At 31.7% G+C, this 18535-nt stretch overlaps 1 protein-coding gene and 3 long non-coding RNA genes across 6 annotated transcripts; all 4 read left to right on the forward strand.

Annotated features, from left to right (window-relative positions):
- LOC107643812 lies at positions 762–8620 on the forward strand. Its single transcript, XR_002363307.1, has 3 exons — positions 762–773; positions 8176–8259; positions 8549–8620. It is a non-coding gene; the product is annotated as an uncharacterized LOC107643812 (long non-coding RNA).
- Positions 1819–6972, forward strand: LOC107643811. 3 transcript variants are annotated; one of them, XR_001621098.2, is made up of 6 exons: positions 1819–2630; positions 2725–2972; positions 4635–4838; positions 5130–5237; positions 5826–6171; positions 6856–6972. XR_001621098.2 is itself a non-coding variant. In XM_021124203.1 (2 exons), exons 1-2 carry the CDS (start codon positions 2288–2290, stop codon positions 2922–2924), a joined length of 543 nt encoding a protein of 180 aa, XP_020979862.1. In that variant the 5' UTR covers positions 1819–2287; the 3' UTR covers positions 2925–3225. The 3 variants fall into 3 exon arrangements, 1 of the variants encoding a protein (XP_020979862.1); XR_002363304.1 differs by having other exon boundaries at positions 1819–2591; XM_021124203.1 differs by lacking the exons at positions 4635–4838; positions 5130–5237; positions 5826–6171; positions 6856–6972 and having other exon boundaries at positions 2725–3225.
- On the forward strand, positions 8611–9243 carry LOC110272241. Its single transcript, XR_002363306.1, has 3 exons — positions 8611–8622; positions 8997–9070; positions 9166–9243. It is a non-coding gene; the product is annotated as an uncharacterized LOC110272241 (long non-coding RNA).
- LOC110272240 lies at positions 10777–12102 on the forward strand. Its single transcript, XR_002363305.1, has 2 exons — positions 10777–11123; positions 12059–12102. It is a non-coding gene; the product is annotated as an uncharacterized LOC110272240 (long non-coding RNA).

Consider the following 18535-nt stretch of genomic DNA (forward strand, 5'->3'; position numbering starts at 1 on the left):
AGAGAAGGGGGAGCTTCTCTCTCTAGAAAATGACCTACAACATGACAAAAACTAAAACCTAATTGCTCTCCCATGCCTCCTCTTGAATTAGGGTTGAAATAGCTTTAGAAATGAGTTGGATTGGGTTCTTGAGGCCCAAAATTTCGCTGCCAGCAAATTGCATTAATGAGGTCACATGTTGACACCTGTGTGTACGCATAGATGTGTGCGTACGCAAACTTTCTGATTTTTCCATTTGTGCGTACACATAACTGCACGCTTCCACCTGTGCGTATGCACATTTGCTGAAAAGCTCCAAACTCCATTTCTTCATGAATTCTCCACTTTTACATGCCTTTTCTTCATTCCTTCAATCCAATCTTTGCCTTACAAGCCTGAAATCACTCAACAAACACATCAAGGCATCAAATGAAATTAAAGTGAATAAAATTTTGTAAATAAGGGCCTAAAAAGCATGTTTTCACTTTTAAGAATAATTTAGGGAGAATTTACAAAACCATGCTATTTCATTGAATAAGTGTAGGAAAAGTTGATAAAATCCACCCAATTAGAGCAAATAAATTTCATGAAATATGGATTTATCAACAAGCAACAGTTTAAGTTTGATGTTCTGATGAGCAAATATTTTATACACTTGTTAGTACCATTTTCTCATTGTTTTCAGTATGTTTAGTTAAGTTTTATTAAGTTTTAGTAGGTTTTAGTACAAAAATCACTTTTTGGATGCTACTTTGAGTTTTTGTGATTTTTCTATGATTTTATGTGATTTTTAGGTGATTCTGGCAATTTTTGGAAAAGTCTGATTCAGAGGCTGAGAAAGGACTGCATATGTTGTTAGATTCTGACCTCTGAGCATTCAAACGAGCATATCTAGAGCTATAGAGCTCCAAATATAGCATTCTCAACAGCTTTGAAAAGTTAACTTCTAGGGCTTTCCAGAAATATATAATATTTTATACTTTGCTCTAGAAATGATGGTCTAAAATGGGCGTGGAATGCCCATCTTACGCCTCCTGTCTGGAGTTGAACGCCCAAAAAAGAGCAAGCCTGGAGTTGGACGCCCAAAAGGGAGCAAGGCTAGTATCCAACGCCCCAAAGGGAGTGTCAGCACGTGGATTCACTCAAAGCTCAGCCCAAAGACGTACCAAATGGGCCCAAGAAGTGGATTTTCACACCAAGAGTCTAGTCTGTCTTATTTCTGTAATCTTTAGTTACTAGATTAGTATATATAGAACAAGGATCACCCTTGTTTAGGACTTTTTTGCCATATTTTCGAATTCACTATTGTTTCTCTATAAATCATGAGCAACTAAACCTCCTAGGTTAAGGTTAGGAGCTCTGTTGATTCTCATGGATTAATAATATTACTGTTTCTATTTCAATCTGTGTTTGATTCCATTCTAAGATGTATCTTCGTTCTTCAATCAAATGAAACTAGGTGGAACGAGTGTATAACCCGTTTTCTACATGGGTTCTTGCGAGTCCTTACCAGGATAGTATTGAACCATAAGCTTGATTATACATGTCTTAGATGGCTAATCCACGACTTTGTTGGGGACATGGGAACATCTGTTCAGCCGAGGTACGGGACGATTAGGGCCTTTGTGGTATAAGCTAGGATCATAAAGCTTCATTCTCTGATTCGGAGGATCCAACCTTATCTGTGGCGTTTCGAGTATGATCTTCAAGGGACTGAATTGCTAGAGCTTCACCCTCATTCAAATTGGATGACCATTAGCACCGGTGTTTGATCTGAAGCAGAGGAGATTAATGACCACTAGCCTCGGCGTTAATCACTTACAACTTACCATGGAATGAATCATCCATTGTTGAAGTAGACAGTGAGAAAAGTTAATCCAGAAAGAGAAAGCATCTCCGAAGCCTCAACCGCTCTCTTATCATTGATTTAACACCAATCCGGTAACTCTTTTCTTATTCTATTTTATGTGTTTTTAACCAACCAACCATCCTTTCTAATCGCCTGACTGAGATCCACAAGATGGCCATTGCTTGCTCAATCCGATAATCTCTATGGGATTCGATCCTCACTCACCTGAGGTATTACTTGGACGACCCGATGCACTTACCGGTTCATCTGTGCAAAAGTTTGCAGAGTCAATTTCGTACACCAGTGGCTGGTGGTCATGGACAAAAGAGAGTGACTCCTATGCCTTCTAAACAAAGCACTCAAAAAGACATTCTAATTTCCAAAAGAACGAAAAGTAAGCCGAACCAGAAAATTAGAGCTAGTGAAGAAGAACCATAAAATCTTAAAAAGCATCCAACCATGGGTATGGATAAATTTTTGGAGACACATGGGATTCATTTGGAAAGAGAAGATGACAATTTTGAACGAAGTGCTAAAAACGAAAAATCTATTCAGGAAAAGCAACAAAATCTTAAGAAGATAAATACAAAATCAAGTTGTCAAACCATGACACTTGATACATTTTTGGAGACAAATGGGATTCATGTGGAAGGAGAGGAAGAACATAGTGGAGCAAATGCTAATGAAGTTGGAGATGATGATGATGATGATTTCTTGGATGATGAGGACTATGTTGGTGAATATGAAGATGCAGTTCTTCATGGTGATGACAATTACCTTATGGAAACTAACAATGTTGAAGGTATTGTACTTTATACATAATTATTATTTTACTTATTCATTGGCCTGTATAGCTATATAATTCGTTTAAATGGTTAAATTGCACATATTTATAGATACTCCAAAGACTAGAAGGACACGAGAAAAAACAAGGTGTGCTAAAATCTATGCAAGAAGTTGGGAAGAAAGAGAAGAGGTGACTTTTTATGGAGGACAAGCAGTGGGACCAACTCCAAGAAGAGTGAAGGACTTAACTTACTTTACTGGAACAATGGGAAGGAATAGTGATTTCATAACCTTGATGTACACTAATTAAAAAGATGTGCCCCTCAAAGTCAAAAAGCGCATATAGAAATATATTAAGGTAAGTGTTTTATTTCTCATCTATTTTTTATGATCTAAAATTTTTCAATTTCGTATGACTTAGCTGCAGTTTTGTGAAAATTAGGGGTGTTCATGGTTTGGTTAATCCAAAAACCAAACCAGTTTTTTGGTTAACCAAAAATATAGTATTGGTTAATTAACCAAATTGGTTTTACATGATGAAACCGGTTATTAACCGGTTAGTAAATTTCAAAACCGGTTTTTAACCGGTTATTAAAATAAAAACCGGTTTTTAAAAAAATAACCAGTTTTTATATAAAAAAACCGGTTTTTGTACCAAAAAACCGGTTTTTGTACCAAAAAACCGGTTTTTGTGTACCATAAAATTGGTTTTTACATGTAAAAATATATTTTTACACAAAAATTAATATTTTTACATATAAAACCCAAATTTTTACACAAAAAACCGGTTTTTGTCCCAAAAACCGGTTTTTGTACTAAAAAATTGGTTTTTATACCATAAAATTGGTTTTTACATGTAAAAATAGGTTTTTACATGTAAAAATAGATTTTTACACAAAAATTAATATTTTTACATACAAAAATCCAAAATTTTAAACCTTTTTTTAATTGAATTTTTTTAATCTAATTTTTTTCTCTTCTCTCTCCCCTCCTCTCCCTCTCTTCTTCTCTCTCCCCTCTTCTCTTTTCTCTCTCTCCTTCTCTTTTTCTGTCTCTCTCTCCTTCTCTCTCCCCATCCTCTCTCTCTCCCCTCTCTCTTTCTCTCTCTGCTTCTCTCTCTTATCCTTCTTCTCTCTTCTTATCTCTCTCCTTTTTTTCTTTCTCCTCCTCTATCTTCGCCTCCTCTCTCTCTTCTCTCTCGCTTTAGAGAGAAGAGGAGAAAAGAGATAGAAGAGGGATAGAGATTGAGAGAAGGTTGAGAGAGAAAGAGAAAAGAGAGAGTAAGAAAAGAAAGAGGAGAAGGGGAGAAAATGAAGAGAGGAAGAGGAGGAGAGAGAGAAAGAAGAAAAGGAAAGAGAGATGAGCGAGAGAGAGAAAGAGAGAAAAGAAAAAAGAGAGAGAGAGGAAGGAGAGGGGAGAGAGAGAGAAAGAGAGAGAAAGAGAGAGAGAAGAGAAAAGAGAGGAGAAAGTAGAGAGATATGGGAGAGAGAGAGAGAGAGAGAGAGAAGGAGAGGAGAGGAGAGAGAGAGAGAGAGAGGAGGGGAGAGATGATTAGAGAGAGAAAGGGGAGGAGAGAGGAAGAGAGAAAAAAACCGGTTTCTTTTAATTTGGTTTTGGTTAACCAATTCTAAAAAATATGGATATGATTTTTAAATTGTTTCATTAAACTGGTTAACCAAAATGTGGTTATGGTTTTTTAACCGGTTAACCACATTTTGGTTTTTTTATGAACACCCCTAGTGAAAATATATAACTGCTGTTTTATGTTCCAGAATTTTCAAATTATCACATCCTATTAGTTGAATATAAGATTTAAGAAATTTAAAGAGGAGAATTAGTCCTATTGACAAAAATTTAAATATTATACTAACATTTTTATTTAACAGCCTTACAATATCTTGAAATCAATATCCTTGAATTTTTTAACTTTTTATTGAAGATTTTAATGGAAGTTAGAGACATGTTTTATACTTTTATCTTGAATTGTCATTTACAATTTTTGTTTTGTACTTTTTCGTAGTCAAAGTTCATTCTTCCAAAAGAGGGAAAAGAGTGGGTGATGACTCGTGTTCGAGAAGCTTGGAAAGGTTACAAAACAAGAATCAAGAAAAAGCATTTTGAGATATATAACAACATTATAGATATGTTGAAAAATCTCCCTTCAGATATTCCAGAAGTCCAATTTCAAAAGTTAATTGCATATTGGAGTATTCCTTCTGTTAAGGTGAGTTGTAGAATAAATATTTCTATTTCTTTGTCTTTTTTATACTTTTGGTTTATTACATATAATTCCCTTTAATTTTGTTGGATATAAGCTCTATCTCGTGTAAATTCTGAAAATCGTAAAAAGCAACAACATCAACATCGAATGGGACCTATCAGTTTTGCAAGAGTGCGTAATAAAATGGAAATAATTTTGATTTTTTATAAGTTTTTTCTTGTTGCATAATGACCATCTTAAAACTAGATAAATATTATTTTTGGATATTTTTAATACTCTTCCCCTTACTTGTAGCGTGAAATGAATGAGAACAAAGAAGACCCATCACAAGTTGATGTGTTTGTTGCAACTCGAACTGGACGAAAAGGAAAAGAGCTTGATTCAGGAACACAAGCTGTTATTGTAAGTCATAATAATTTGAAGTAGAACTACCTTAAATTTGTTGCTTGGATGCCGAGAATTATTTGATTTATTTTGCTTTTACTTTTTCCAAATATTTATATATACCTCCAATTCAGGCCTTTGAGGTCTCTTTAGGGAAGTAGATTCTTTCTCTTAAATGAAATTTTTACTTATTAAGTGGCTTTTTCTTTCCCTTTTCTGATAAATAGAAAATGTAATCATAGTAAGATGCAACGAAAAACCTTGTGTGTGTGTGTGTGTGTGTATAGTGAATAATACAGATTTCTCAGAAAGGATCGAAAAAATACTACATAGTCAATAACTAAACTTGGAACATGCTTTAATGACGGATATCTAAATACTGGACACTTTACACAGCCTGAAAAATCCAAAAAGAAAAAAAAATATTTATTTAAATGCTAGAAAAAAGAATCCTCTGTTTGAAGGTAGAGCCAAAATGCTTGAGCTAAAATTCAAGGCGTTTAACTCTACTCTAAGATGATTTTAAATTTAATAAAATCATTATTGAGAATACTTTTAGTATGTGTTCATTATATCTTAGTGAATTTGTTATGTTTTTTTTAATAGGATAAACTTAAGGGCCATCAAAAAGCCAGAGACACTCCCAAGAAAGCATTTACTGCAGTATTTGGCAAAGAACAACCAGGAAGAGTTCGATGTTATGGGAGGACAATCACAAAAACATCTCTGCAGAAAGAATGGGAGATTGCTAAAATTAAGTAACAACATGCAGAGACTACAAGTTCAATGAAAATTGAACTTCATGAGACAAAAGACAAAGTCCAAAGTTTGGAGGATCTTGTGAAACTTCTCTTGCAACGGAGTTCTCTTAGCACAAATATTGATGAAGCACTGTCTTTATTACGAGCCAAGGAATCAACACATGATATAAATAATATGCAATGTCCGAATGGTAACGATAGTCCTTCCTCATCAACTCGTGTTCCAAAATGATGACCAAGTATAACTTTTAATAATACATATATAGGTGTAGCTTTGGATTTGGATATACTTTGTGTGCATTGTGTTTGTCTGTCTCCACCTTCTAAAGCAATGGATTTGCAATATTAGAATAAAGGAAGTTAACCTCACCTGGGGCCAAAAAGAATTGATTCAATCTCACACAACTCTGACTCAGTGGCAAGTTCAAGCACTGAGTGGAGGTCTGGATCAAAGGAATGACTGTCACTAGAATAAGAAATTGCATTTGCATTTGAATTTGCAGCTTCCACCCAAAATCTTAACCCTAGTTAAAATAGCTTTTATGAGAAGACCCATACCCATTCAATCTATCCATTCATTTGCTTTCATGACATTTATATGTTGTTAGGAACATATATAAATTAATTAAATTTTGGACTGTGGCTTTATGACATTAACTAAGCTTCCATTTTTTGCATTGATTGTGTCTCTGAATATATCTCTTGTTACAATCGAATCCTATTGTCCTATACCATGGCCACATTAGAAGAATTTTTTTTAGATCTATTTATTATTTTTATATCTATAGTATTTAATATCATCAAGAAATTTCTATTATTATAATTTTTTAGTTTTAATGATAAGTTGCTTATTTTTTGTTGTGTATTATTTGCAGATTTAGCATATGGGACAAGTCAAGCATGGATATAAAATATCACTACAACATTTTTTAGCTATTGTAATATATACTGCAAATAACACTCAAAAAGTGTTATCTAAACTAACTAAAGACAACACTTAATATTTGTTACATAAAAATAAAGCTGTTGCAACTCTTTTTTAACAACACACCATAAATATTCCTTTTTGATCAATTAAAGTACAAGTAAAAAGTGTTGCTTTTGTAAATTAAACAAGCAACATTTGTTATATTTATATATTACACTTTATAAGTGTTGTTCTTAAATTTTTAATAAGCTTCTCATTGTAAATGTTGTCAAAAATAAATTAAAATTTTTCTTCTAAAATTTTGACCTTCTCTCCAAATATTTTTACAAAAAGGTACTTTTTTCTTCTTTTAACTTAGCACAAAATACATCTTTATAGTTTATATATTATTTACTGATTCAAATCTTTAGAGTTCAAAACAAAATTCCAAGCCCTATTTTCAATTAGAAATCCTAACCCCAACCATTTCAAATTTTATTGATGCGCAATTTACCCTTGTTTGTTCGATTTTCTCATCGTTGCTTGTGAAGTTGTGTTCCTCTCTACTCGTGTCGCCGTCACGCTTGTCGCTGTTCGTGCACCGTTGTGCTCATTCGCTGCTCGCATCGTCGTCGTGTTCGTCGCTGCTCTGCATTTCCTCATCATTGCTTCTGAAGTTGTGTTACTCGCTGCTCGCGTTGCCATCGTGCTCGTCTCTGCTCGCGCGCCGTCATGCTTGTTGCTGCTCGTGCACCTTCGTGCTCGTCGCTCTGCATTTTGAGCTTCTAAATTTTGCTCTGCTCGATTCCAATTTGCTCGCCTTCTTCTACTTGCGACGTTTTTCTTGACCCCTGGCTGGGTGCTAATATGCTCTGCTCCCCCGTGGTGCTCGTGCTCTTTCTATCACAGATAGGCTCCTTGCTTTACTCAGCTTTGTTATGGCTGAAGTTGATGAGAAATTCTGGTAATGATAATTTTTCTTCATTGATGAGAAATTACTGTTTAATTAATTATGATCCTATTAAATCACTGCAATATTTTATTGTTATTGTGTATTTGCCGGCTTGTGCTTTAATCACTAAATGATGTTAATTTTAGGGCTTGGAATTTAATTATTGTTGGTGGAATCTCAATTTAGGGAACTTAACATTAGATTCATAGTTGTTGTAGGTGTTGGAGTTGGCTGAGAATGCTTCCGGTTCAATCAATTTGCTGCCAGGTTTTTCACAATGCTTCCAATTATCTTCACTTTTTCTTTTTCTCTGCTTAACTGAACTTACTTCTTCAGGGAGGAGGAAGAGGTTGATAGATTCAGCAAAGTTCAAGAGAGTTTCTTGACTAGTTCTTCAACTCTCAGTATACTTGAATTCATGTTAGTGGTCAAAACTGTTATACTTAGAACTTTCATGAAAATAAAGCAATTAATGATGTGTTGTGTGTAGTAGAAATTCTTTTTCTCTCCATTTTTAACATTGATAAATTCCTATCTATAAACTTTACTTCTCCATGCTCGATGTTTCAGTTTATCGGTGTTTCTCCATGCTCATTGCATCGTAGGCATTCATTCAACGCCTTTCTTTATGATATATCTTATCAAACTTCATAATTCTAATAAATTGATTAATTAATTAATTATTGCTTTTTCACTTCTCAATGTTCAGGAATTATGAGAAAATCAACCCTTGAAGTGCAGGAATTCTACAACATCACTAATGATACATATACGAAATCACAGGTAAATTTTAAAAAATAAGTTTTTTTTCCACTAAGATTTTTTCTCTTTCTACTAATTGTCTTTTTGTTTCCTATATTTTAATTATCAATCTGTTCATCTTAAATCTTTAGTCTTGGCAAAAATCAGTAGATGAAACTAAATTTTATTGTGTTTTTACTTTCTTTTTTCTGTGTCTCGTCATTGTAAAGTTTTCAAGAGACAATAATTTGTTATATGTATAGGCAGGTAATTTTTTTTTCCTTTCAAGAGACAATAATTTGCTACAAGGGTATGTGAATTTCTTACCTGTTAGATAATAATATTTTAATTAATTAAGTTATTTTATAATTCATGTGGTGATGTGTTATATATATATATATATATATATTGTTTAGTTACAAATCTGAAATATTGGAGATTCCCGATATTGCTCCAATTATGCATGTTCTCCTTGTGCCTGGGAACCCAGGTATGACTTCCATTATTTGTTTGCTTATGTTTTCCCCTTTTTTTCTTTTTTAAACAAATATTCATATAACTTTTTGGTTTGTTGTGTTACTGCAGGTGTTATTTTATTCTACAAAGACTTTGTGGAGTTTCTATATGACCAGCTTGAGGGAAATGCCTCTATCACAGGCAAGTAATGACACTTCTCTCTTTATGGTTTATGTTGCACGAATATAAATATGAGTATCGAATACTATACAATGCACATCTGGTACATAAGTGAGTAAAACTGAAGTATTTATGAAACTTTGATCAATAATTATGTACTTACTAGTTGTGTTTTTCTGTGGTTTATTAGATATTGGCCACATCTCTCACACGAGAAAGGTACATGCATTTTTGTTTTCTTCGATTTTCTCAGGCTACATTAGTATGCTTATTATAAGCAGTTTTATTGCTAGAATTGGGAGCATGGACGGTTGTTCTCCTTAGAAGAACAACTCAATCATAAGGTAGTTAATGCTTTGCCATTTTGGTCTTCATAGATTATTGACTGGTTTTCGTGTACAATAGATTGAAAAATGATTTGTTGTAGTAGTGCTATTTCAGTTGCTAGTTAGTGATGTGATGCCTTTGGCATAAGAGCTACTATTCTGGAATTGTTTCTTCTGATATATCACTGTAGTACTACTTGCAGAATAGCATGTTGTGGCAATGGAGTCACATGTAACTCATTTTTGTATTTGATTTTTCGGTTAAATTTTTTATTTAAAAAAATGACTCTACTTAGTTGTAGCTTTGAATGATAAGAATACATGAAGCTTATGGTTGATTATTGTAGCTGAATTTAAAATAAGTTGCACAAAAATTGCTGCAAATTTCTGATTATTGTAGCTATTGGTTATAAGTTATTTTACAATTTCGCAACTATACTCTAAATTTGGTGGTGAAGTGTTGTTTTCTCAGATCATCAATTAATAGTTTAATATACCATATCTGGAACATTGTCATTACTTTATCTCACACAAATATGGTACGTTCTGTCCCCTGCCTCTTTTCACTCTCTAGCTATTTCGATTCAGAATGAATCCCTAGCTCTATCTTTGGTCAATTTTCAATTTTCAATTTTGATTTCACTTTATCACTAGCTTTTCTGTTCAATTTGATAACTTGCTGTTAATGTAGTACATACATTAACTCATTGTTCTTCTCTATGAATTTTCTCAATCAAATCTAAATTTCTCATTGCCCAACCCTAATTGCTCCTCTTTCCCATTTTGTTTACTTTTAAGTCTTTAATCCTTTGAGCGAGAGACACAGTGAGTACAACATAGATTGTTCAACACAGAATTTACCTATGCTTTCGATCATTGTTTATTGATCATTGATCATTGTTTATTGGTAAAGTAGCAGCTTCCAAGGCAAAATACAAGTAACATGTACAGACCAAAGTCCAAACCTTATCAATAATATATTTCTATGTTTATTTTTGTTTATTACAATTATCATCTATTATAGTTTCCATTTCAGCGCAGTTTCCTAAAAACAAGAAACCAGAGATCTACACTGCAAAATAAAAAAATAGTAACTAGTAAGTGTCCAACAGAGAAGAGTTGAATCTAAGAAGAAAGCTGAGGTTGGTTATGTGTCATGAAGTTAGAGGGTACTGAGATTTTGAAGTGCAACTATACAGCAAGAAACATCTCTAGAGGTGTGGTCCTGTTACCCTTCACTCTTGTTGTGATAATGCTCTTCTTTTCTCTCCTCAGAACTTTGAATCTATCAGCTTCTAAGATATTTGCCACAAGCTTTGAATCTAAAGAAGAAACAAGAAGGACTAGTTGCAATGTTTTCTCTGGGAACTAGACTCCTTATCTGAAGGGACCGTACTACAGCAATGGGACATGCCCTTTCATATTTGACAAGCAGAATTGCCTTCTGCATGGAAGACCTGACAGGGAGTTTCTTCAATGGAGATGGAAACCTAATGAGTGTTAGCTTCCTCTCTTTGATGCTACTCAGTTCTTGAAGATGGTCAAAGGGAAATCAATGGCCTTTGTTGGGGACTCAGTTCTGTAAGTAATTAATTTTACTCTTTAATTTTGAGCTTAATCAACAAACCAGTCTATTATACCTTGATTCTTCCCCCAGTTCTGTCTTGTTTTGTTTTAGTTCTTGAAGTGTATGAAGGGGGATACACTGACCAAGAAACATTAATTTAACTTTTATATATGTTGCTAACTAGCTTGTGAATCTAGTACAGTAGTTCTCACATACTTGGATGATTACAGCTGATGAAAGACTCTAAAAGTCTTAGGCAATTATCCTGCGACATGAACTTAATATTAACTAGTAATTAACCTATGAAATTCCTAGACATGAACAAAAAAGCGAAAGTTTTTATGTGACAAACTTTGCCATGACTTAATGCTTCTAATTAAGTTTTTTTGTGATAATAATGTGTGACACTAGGCCTGCCATCATAGTTAATAACACATCACAGTTGTAATTTTCCAGAGGTTAGGATTGGCCATGTCCTTGGCTGACTTTCAATTTTAATTTTATGAATTATTGGCATTACTGTTGGACTGTTATCTTTTAAGGAAATTTCAAACTGTTTTCTTATTCCCATTTAGATTGAATTTAATGCCTAATGCTGACTGTTATTTGTTAGATATGTTATGGTTTTAATCATAAATTGGTTGATGCCTTGACTAGTTTCCTTGTAAAAAGTTACTAACGAGAATATTTGAACATATTAAAAGTTCATCCAATGGAAATGCAGTTATATACATGGGATTAAATTTTCTTTCATGAGAAGACCCAGACCCATTCAATCTATCTATTCATTCACTCTCATGATATTTGTTGTCAGGAATATTAGAAGGAGTTGTTTAGACCTATTTATTGCTTTTATATTTATGTATTTAATATCATAAAAAAATTCTATTATTATAATTTTTCAGTTTTAATGATAAGTTGCTTATTTTTTGTTGTATATTATTTGCAGATTTAGCATATGGGACAAGTCAAGCATGGATACAAAATATGCAAGCAGATTGACATCTTTATTATCAATATTAATTACTATTTTGTCATGACAATTATCGTTAGACAAGAATTTTATTATTTTGTTGAGAATTATTGATAAACATGTATTTAAAATACTAATTGAACTTTTTAATATCTATTTTAATTAGAAATTTTATTATTAGTTATTTTGTCTCTTTTATAATTTTTTTCTATTGTGCACAAATTTATTTATTAATTAAAATAATTACACATGTATGAACAAAAAATTTTATTGTAAATTTTATTTTTTTATTTTTATTACAAAAGTAATTTTTATTTTTATCAAAAAGGCAACCCTTTTATTAGTTGCATATTTTGAACATTAGACAACACTTGTATGGTTGCATATCCAAAAGAAAAAGCAACACTTGTATAGGTTGCATATTCAAAAGAAAAGGCAATGCTTTAAAAGGTTGCATATTCAAAACTAATAGGCAACACTTTAAAGTATTGCAAATTCGAACTTATAAGCAACACATAAAAAGGTTGAATTTTATTGCAAATAGGCAACATTTTTTAGTAGTGGTCAAAATATGAGAAAAGACAACATTGCAAAAGTGTTGTCTCAAACACACCTTTGAAGTGTTGTTATTTTTCAACCAAAGGTAACACTTACCAAGTGTTGCTCTCAAAAGCATTGTTTTTGAAACAAAAAAGTGTTGCCTTGATCTAAGGCAACGACTGCATATGCAACGCTGCCCAAAAACGTTGCCTTAGGTCCAAAAGTGTTACCATAGATCAAAAGCAACGTTTTGTCAGCATTTAGGCAACACTTTTTAAATGTTGCCTCAACCTGAAAATGTTGTAGTGATACGCAAGTAGATTGACATTTTTTGACAAATATTAATTACTATTTTGTTATGACAATTATTGTTAGACAAGAATTTTATTGTTTTGTTGAGAATTATTGATGAATATGTATTTGAAATACTAATTGAACCTTTTAATATCTATTTTAATTAGAATTTTATTATTAGTTATTTTGTCTCTTTTATAAATTTTTTCTATTGTGCACAAATTTATTTATTAATTAAAATAATTATATATGTATGAACAAAAAATTTTATTTTTTTTTTGTATTTTTATTACAAAAGTAACTTTTATTTTTGTCAAAAAGGCAACCCTTTTATTAGTTGCATATTTTGAATATTAGACAACACTTATATGGTTGCATATTGAAAAGAAAAAGCAACACTTGTATAAGTTGCATATCCAAAAGAAAAGGCAACACTTGTATAAGTTGCATATCTAAAAGAAAAGGCAATGCTTTAAAGGGTTGCATATTCAAAACTAATAGGCAACACTTCAAAGGATTACAAATTCCAACTTATAAGCAACACGTAAAAGAGTTACATTTTATTGAAAATAGGCAACACTTTTTAGTAGTGACCAAAATACGAGAGAAGAGACAACACTGCAAAAGTGTTGTCTCAAACACACCTTTGAAATGTTGTTATTTATCAACCAAAGGCAACACTTACCAGGTGTTGCCCTCAAAAGCGTTGCTTTTGAAGCAAAAAAGTGTTGCCTTGATCTAAAGCAACGTCTGCATCTGCAACGCCCCCTAAAAACGTTGCCTTAGGTCCAAAAGTATTGCCATAGATCAAAAGCAACCTTTTGTCAGCCTTTAGGCAACACTTTTTAAATGTTGTCTCAACCTAAAAATGTTGTAGTGTACACATCATCGATCTTTAATTCAATAACATTGTACTTGGTAGACTTGCCTTTCTTTTCAATAATCCTCTCACTCTAAATTCCAGCAAGATATCCAATAACATCTCGAATGAATTAAAATATAATAAAAAAGTTTGTTGTTAATAAGTTTGTTAAGAAAAAAATACACCGAAATTATCAATAAAATAAATGATTTTATCCCTGAATTATACTTTTTCTAAAACAATAAACTTACCAACCAAATATGTGCAATCGAACCCAGGAGCATTGAGAGTGTCAAAACTCACAAAATTAAATTCATATCGTGGGATACTTGATGATTCTGGAAGTATGTGCACATCGGTATGTTGGTTTAAATTAACCACATACTTATAATGTGTAGTCTTGAAGTTACCCACATTGAGTCCAACACCAAAATATCTTATTTAATAAGATATTCTATCTCTTAGCAAATTAGCGAATCGAGACACAAGAGTCTTCTTAACTGAGACATGTATTTTTCCTCTCTAGAATTGATAAACAAAAATCAAAGAACAATTAAATAGGGATAAACAAACAAATTTAAAATATGAATAATATAAATTTAATATTATTTAAGAAATTGGTAAGAAACTCACGTCTTCATCAAGCCGAACCATCTCAATTGAGTATAGTAATGGAGAATTTTCGTATCTTGGTACTATCTATAACCTTATCACTCATATACATACACACAAATTGTCAACTATAGCATTGATTTCTGTAATTTTGTGAATACCAGCCATTGGAAAAAGTAGAAAAAATTTAAATTTTGGATATATGTAAAGGAAGGAATTAATGTACTTTGAATTGTTGTGCTATACATGTCTCATAACTTATACTTTTATAGTTGACCACAGCTAGAATTCTCTATATTTGATTGTCTTTAATTTAAATTTGAATTAAATTTACAGATAAAATAAATATATAAATATATTTAAAATATAAATTCTAAGAAACACAAATATTCAAAATTTTAAACATAGCATTCAAATAAAAAGAATAAACAAATTTTTAAAAAAGGTGCCTTCTTAACTATAATTGAGGTGTATTAAATATAATAGAGATCTTATGTGACAAAAGTTGTTACTTAATTTATGAATAAAATTTCTCTTAGCAAAATTTAAATAAATAAATAAGATCTTTATTTAGTTTAATAAATTTAAATTAATTTTTCAAAAAATTTAATTTATGAACAAATAATTTAAAATTAAAAAATAACAACTTAAGTAAATAATAATTTATGATTTAAAAGAGTAATTTGTAAATAACTTCAAATTTAAAATATAACAACCTAAACAAATAACTTAAAATTTAAAAAATAACTACCTAAGCAAAACAACTTAAAATTTAAAAAACAACAACTTATGTAAAACAACCTAAGCAAATAATTTAAAATTTAAAAGTAACAACCTAAGCAAATAATAATTTATAATTTATAAATATAATTTTAAAAATTTCTAGTGATGACACCTAAGCAAATAAATTCACAAACTCAGCGTATGAGTGCTACGTCAGCATATGAACTCCCCATTTGTATTACTATACTAGTATTAAAGCCGTGCGTTACATTTTAATTTGACATGTTAAATCAAAAATAATATTTTATAATCATAAATTTTTCGAGTTTAGTATAATACTATCATCGTCAGGCACTGACCCAGCTTGGAGCATGAAGGGGCACTTGCCCCCACTGTATTTTCTTTTTTTAAAAAAAGAAATAGTTATATATAATATATTTTTATTTTAAATTTTAAATGACTCCATTACAAATAAATTAAATTCAATTGGTCAAAATCTCAAATTTATTTTTTTATTTTTTTATCATTTTAACTATTATTTAACCTAATCAAATTTAGTTTTTGGGTCATCACTCTTTTATTTATTTAAATCCTCTTCTTATTTTTATATTTTTAACATTCTTTTTCTATTCTTTATCTAGTGGTCATCTTCTCTTTATCAAAAAATAAATTTTAAATTCTATTTAATTTTTATATCTCTATATAATTAATAATGTTCAACAATTTTTATTTTTGTGTATATATTTTTGTCTCCACTTCTAAAATTTTCTGGATCCGTCACTGATCATCATCATTATATAATAAACATACTGAATATGTTGTTTTATCTCTATTCAAAGTAAAATGCAAATAGAACATTTTGAATTCTATAATATTCTTGAACCATAAGGAAAGAGACCTGAAAAAATAAGAACATATATAACTGTAATAGTAACATGTCAGTTTTACACTAAACTTTATATCAAAAGGCTAATGAAAATTTATCGACAACTTAATATTTTACTAACCTCACATATGATGTTGTGCTCCCTGTTACAAATTTCATTTCAACTCTGAAAGTAGAGTTCTAGATAAATTAGTTATATCTACAGTAAATATTTGTACAAAAGTGTAATCATAACATGTTATTAAAATGAAAATACTATTTTTTACCTGAATTTTATTAAAAAAAATTTTGAACACAACATTTGTTGTTGATGACTTTGGATTGCCGTCATTGTTGTCTAGAATTAGAACCTTGAGGCCACTACGATTCTTAACTCTTGACAAAGCAACGTAAAGTTGTCCATGAGTGAACACTGATTTTAGCAAGTAAAACGCTACATGTGATAATGATTGACCCTGACTCTTGTTGATGGTCATTGTAAAGTACACTATTAATGGAAATTGTCTCTGTTGGAACTTAAATGGCAATCCTAAATCTGAATGGATCAAATTCATTCTTGAAATGTACACTTTCTCGCCAATATCTCTACCGGTCACAATTGTCGCTCTAATTACGTTTTTGTCAAGTTTGTTAATTATTAGCCTTGTCTCGTTGCATAAACTTGAAGTCAAGTCTATATTTCGTAGTAGCATTACAGCGACTCCTACCTTCAAAGTAAACTTGTGGTTAGGTAGTCCCAAATATTTGATATCATTTAGGAACTCTGATGTGAACCACTCTTATTGTACATCTTCATTCTCATCAGCTTGACATCTTGTGCCAGAACTTAAATACTCATTTTCTATTTCTAGAAAGATTGTCAAGACGAAATCATTTACCTTCTCGACACTCTCAAGCGTGGTGCAAAAATGGCCCTACTCTAAAAATACATGTAATATGCATGTTTTACAACAAATTTGGATATGCAAAGTCTATCAAATGAGAGAGAGGGTCATCAGTAATTATAATTAGTAGATTACCTAGAATTTCAACTTCTGACTCATCACCAACAGCAAAACCAATATTTCCATTTCCAATATCAAGTATCTAATTAGCAAATCTCTTCATTTCACCATTTTGTTGACCCGAAGAAGACATTAAAAGTCTCATGTTCGTATGCAGCTTAAGAACCTTACAGAACAACCACAGATGGGATGAGTTAATAGATGATGACAATATATCATGTCTACTCTCTTTCAGAATCATCAGAATTCGGAAGTATCTGTCTGAAATCACCTCCTAAAACCACAACCTTTCCACCAAATGGTTGATGTGTCTTATGTTGATCAGCAACTGACATAAGATCCCTGAGCGTCCGGTCAAGTGCTTCAAAGCACATTTTATTGAGCATTGGAACTTCATCCCAAATTATTAAGCTATTTTGGATGAGCAACTCAGCCTTCAAACTGCCATGCTTGATGTTGCAAGTAGATTTATCAGTGATTGTAATGGGTATTGAAAATTTAGAATGAGCTGTTCTACCACCAGGTAGGAGTAAAAATGCAATTCTACTGGATTCAAAATTTAAAATAATCTTTCTTTTAGACTGAATAGTAGAAGAAAGTTCATTCCAAATAAATGTCTTATCACACCTACCATACGCATAAACGAAGTAAAAACCACCAAGTCTGCAATAACAGCATTGAGTATCTCATCGAATACTAACATTTGCTCATGAGTCATCTTTTGTTCTGTATATAAGTTTGTATGAGTCAACTCATTTGTGTCATATGTTAACTCCTCCTCTATTAGCTTATTCTGAAAAAAGAAAACATCAGACACCTCAGAATATGGCATTGATTGATAGTCTCTTAAAGATCTCGCATTGCTGTTGAGTATCTTCTCAATCTCAATAAGACAAAGGTTTTTTGATTCGTCATCAGTCATGTCCTAGCAAAAGCATACGATGATTTTATGAATATTTAATAAGTAATTCCAAAATAAAATTTATTAATATTATTAATAAAAATAAAAGTAGTAAGAGAATACAATCTTGATATAAAAAAAAGACATAGTGAAATACCTTGATTTTTCAATGCTTTTCTCCTCTCATATAGTGCCCCGTCAGAAAATAATGTCCCAATTGCATTCTAAACACGATCTGGTTTGCTAATGCTATTAAATATCAGTAGCATCAAAAAATACTTTTCTCAATGGATGACCAAATGCAAGTTCTGCTACCTCATTAATAGGTGCAATAAATTTTCTATCGTCACACAGTAGTCCCATGGAATAGCAAACATCTTAGAAGTTAGAATATGTAATCTCATTAACTGTTCTAATAGACTCATATGTTGTGCAACCTCTTTGAACAGTTAATAAAATTCTCATATAGTAAATATCACATGTACCATTAAGTCATTAACTGTCCTAATACACGATATATCTGGTCGGTCTTTAACCTTTAAGTTTCTTGGATTATTAATTCTGCAAATCTCTTGCCAACTCAAGTTACATCTCATTGTGATGAAGAGGTCTGGATATCCATATTTCTTAC

Source organism: Arachis ipaensis, chromosome B05 (genome assembly GCF_000816755.2).
Source record: "Arachis ipaensis cultivar K30076 chromosome B05, Araip1.1, whole genome shotgun sequence".
NCBI lineage: Eukaryota > Viridiplantae > Streptophyta > Magnoliopsida > Fabales > Fabaceae > Arachis > Arachis ipaensis.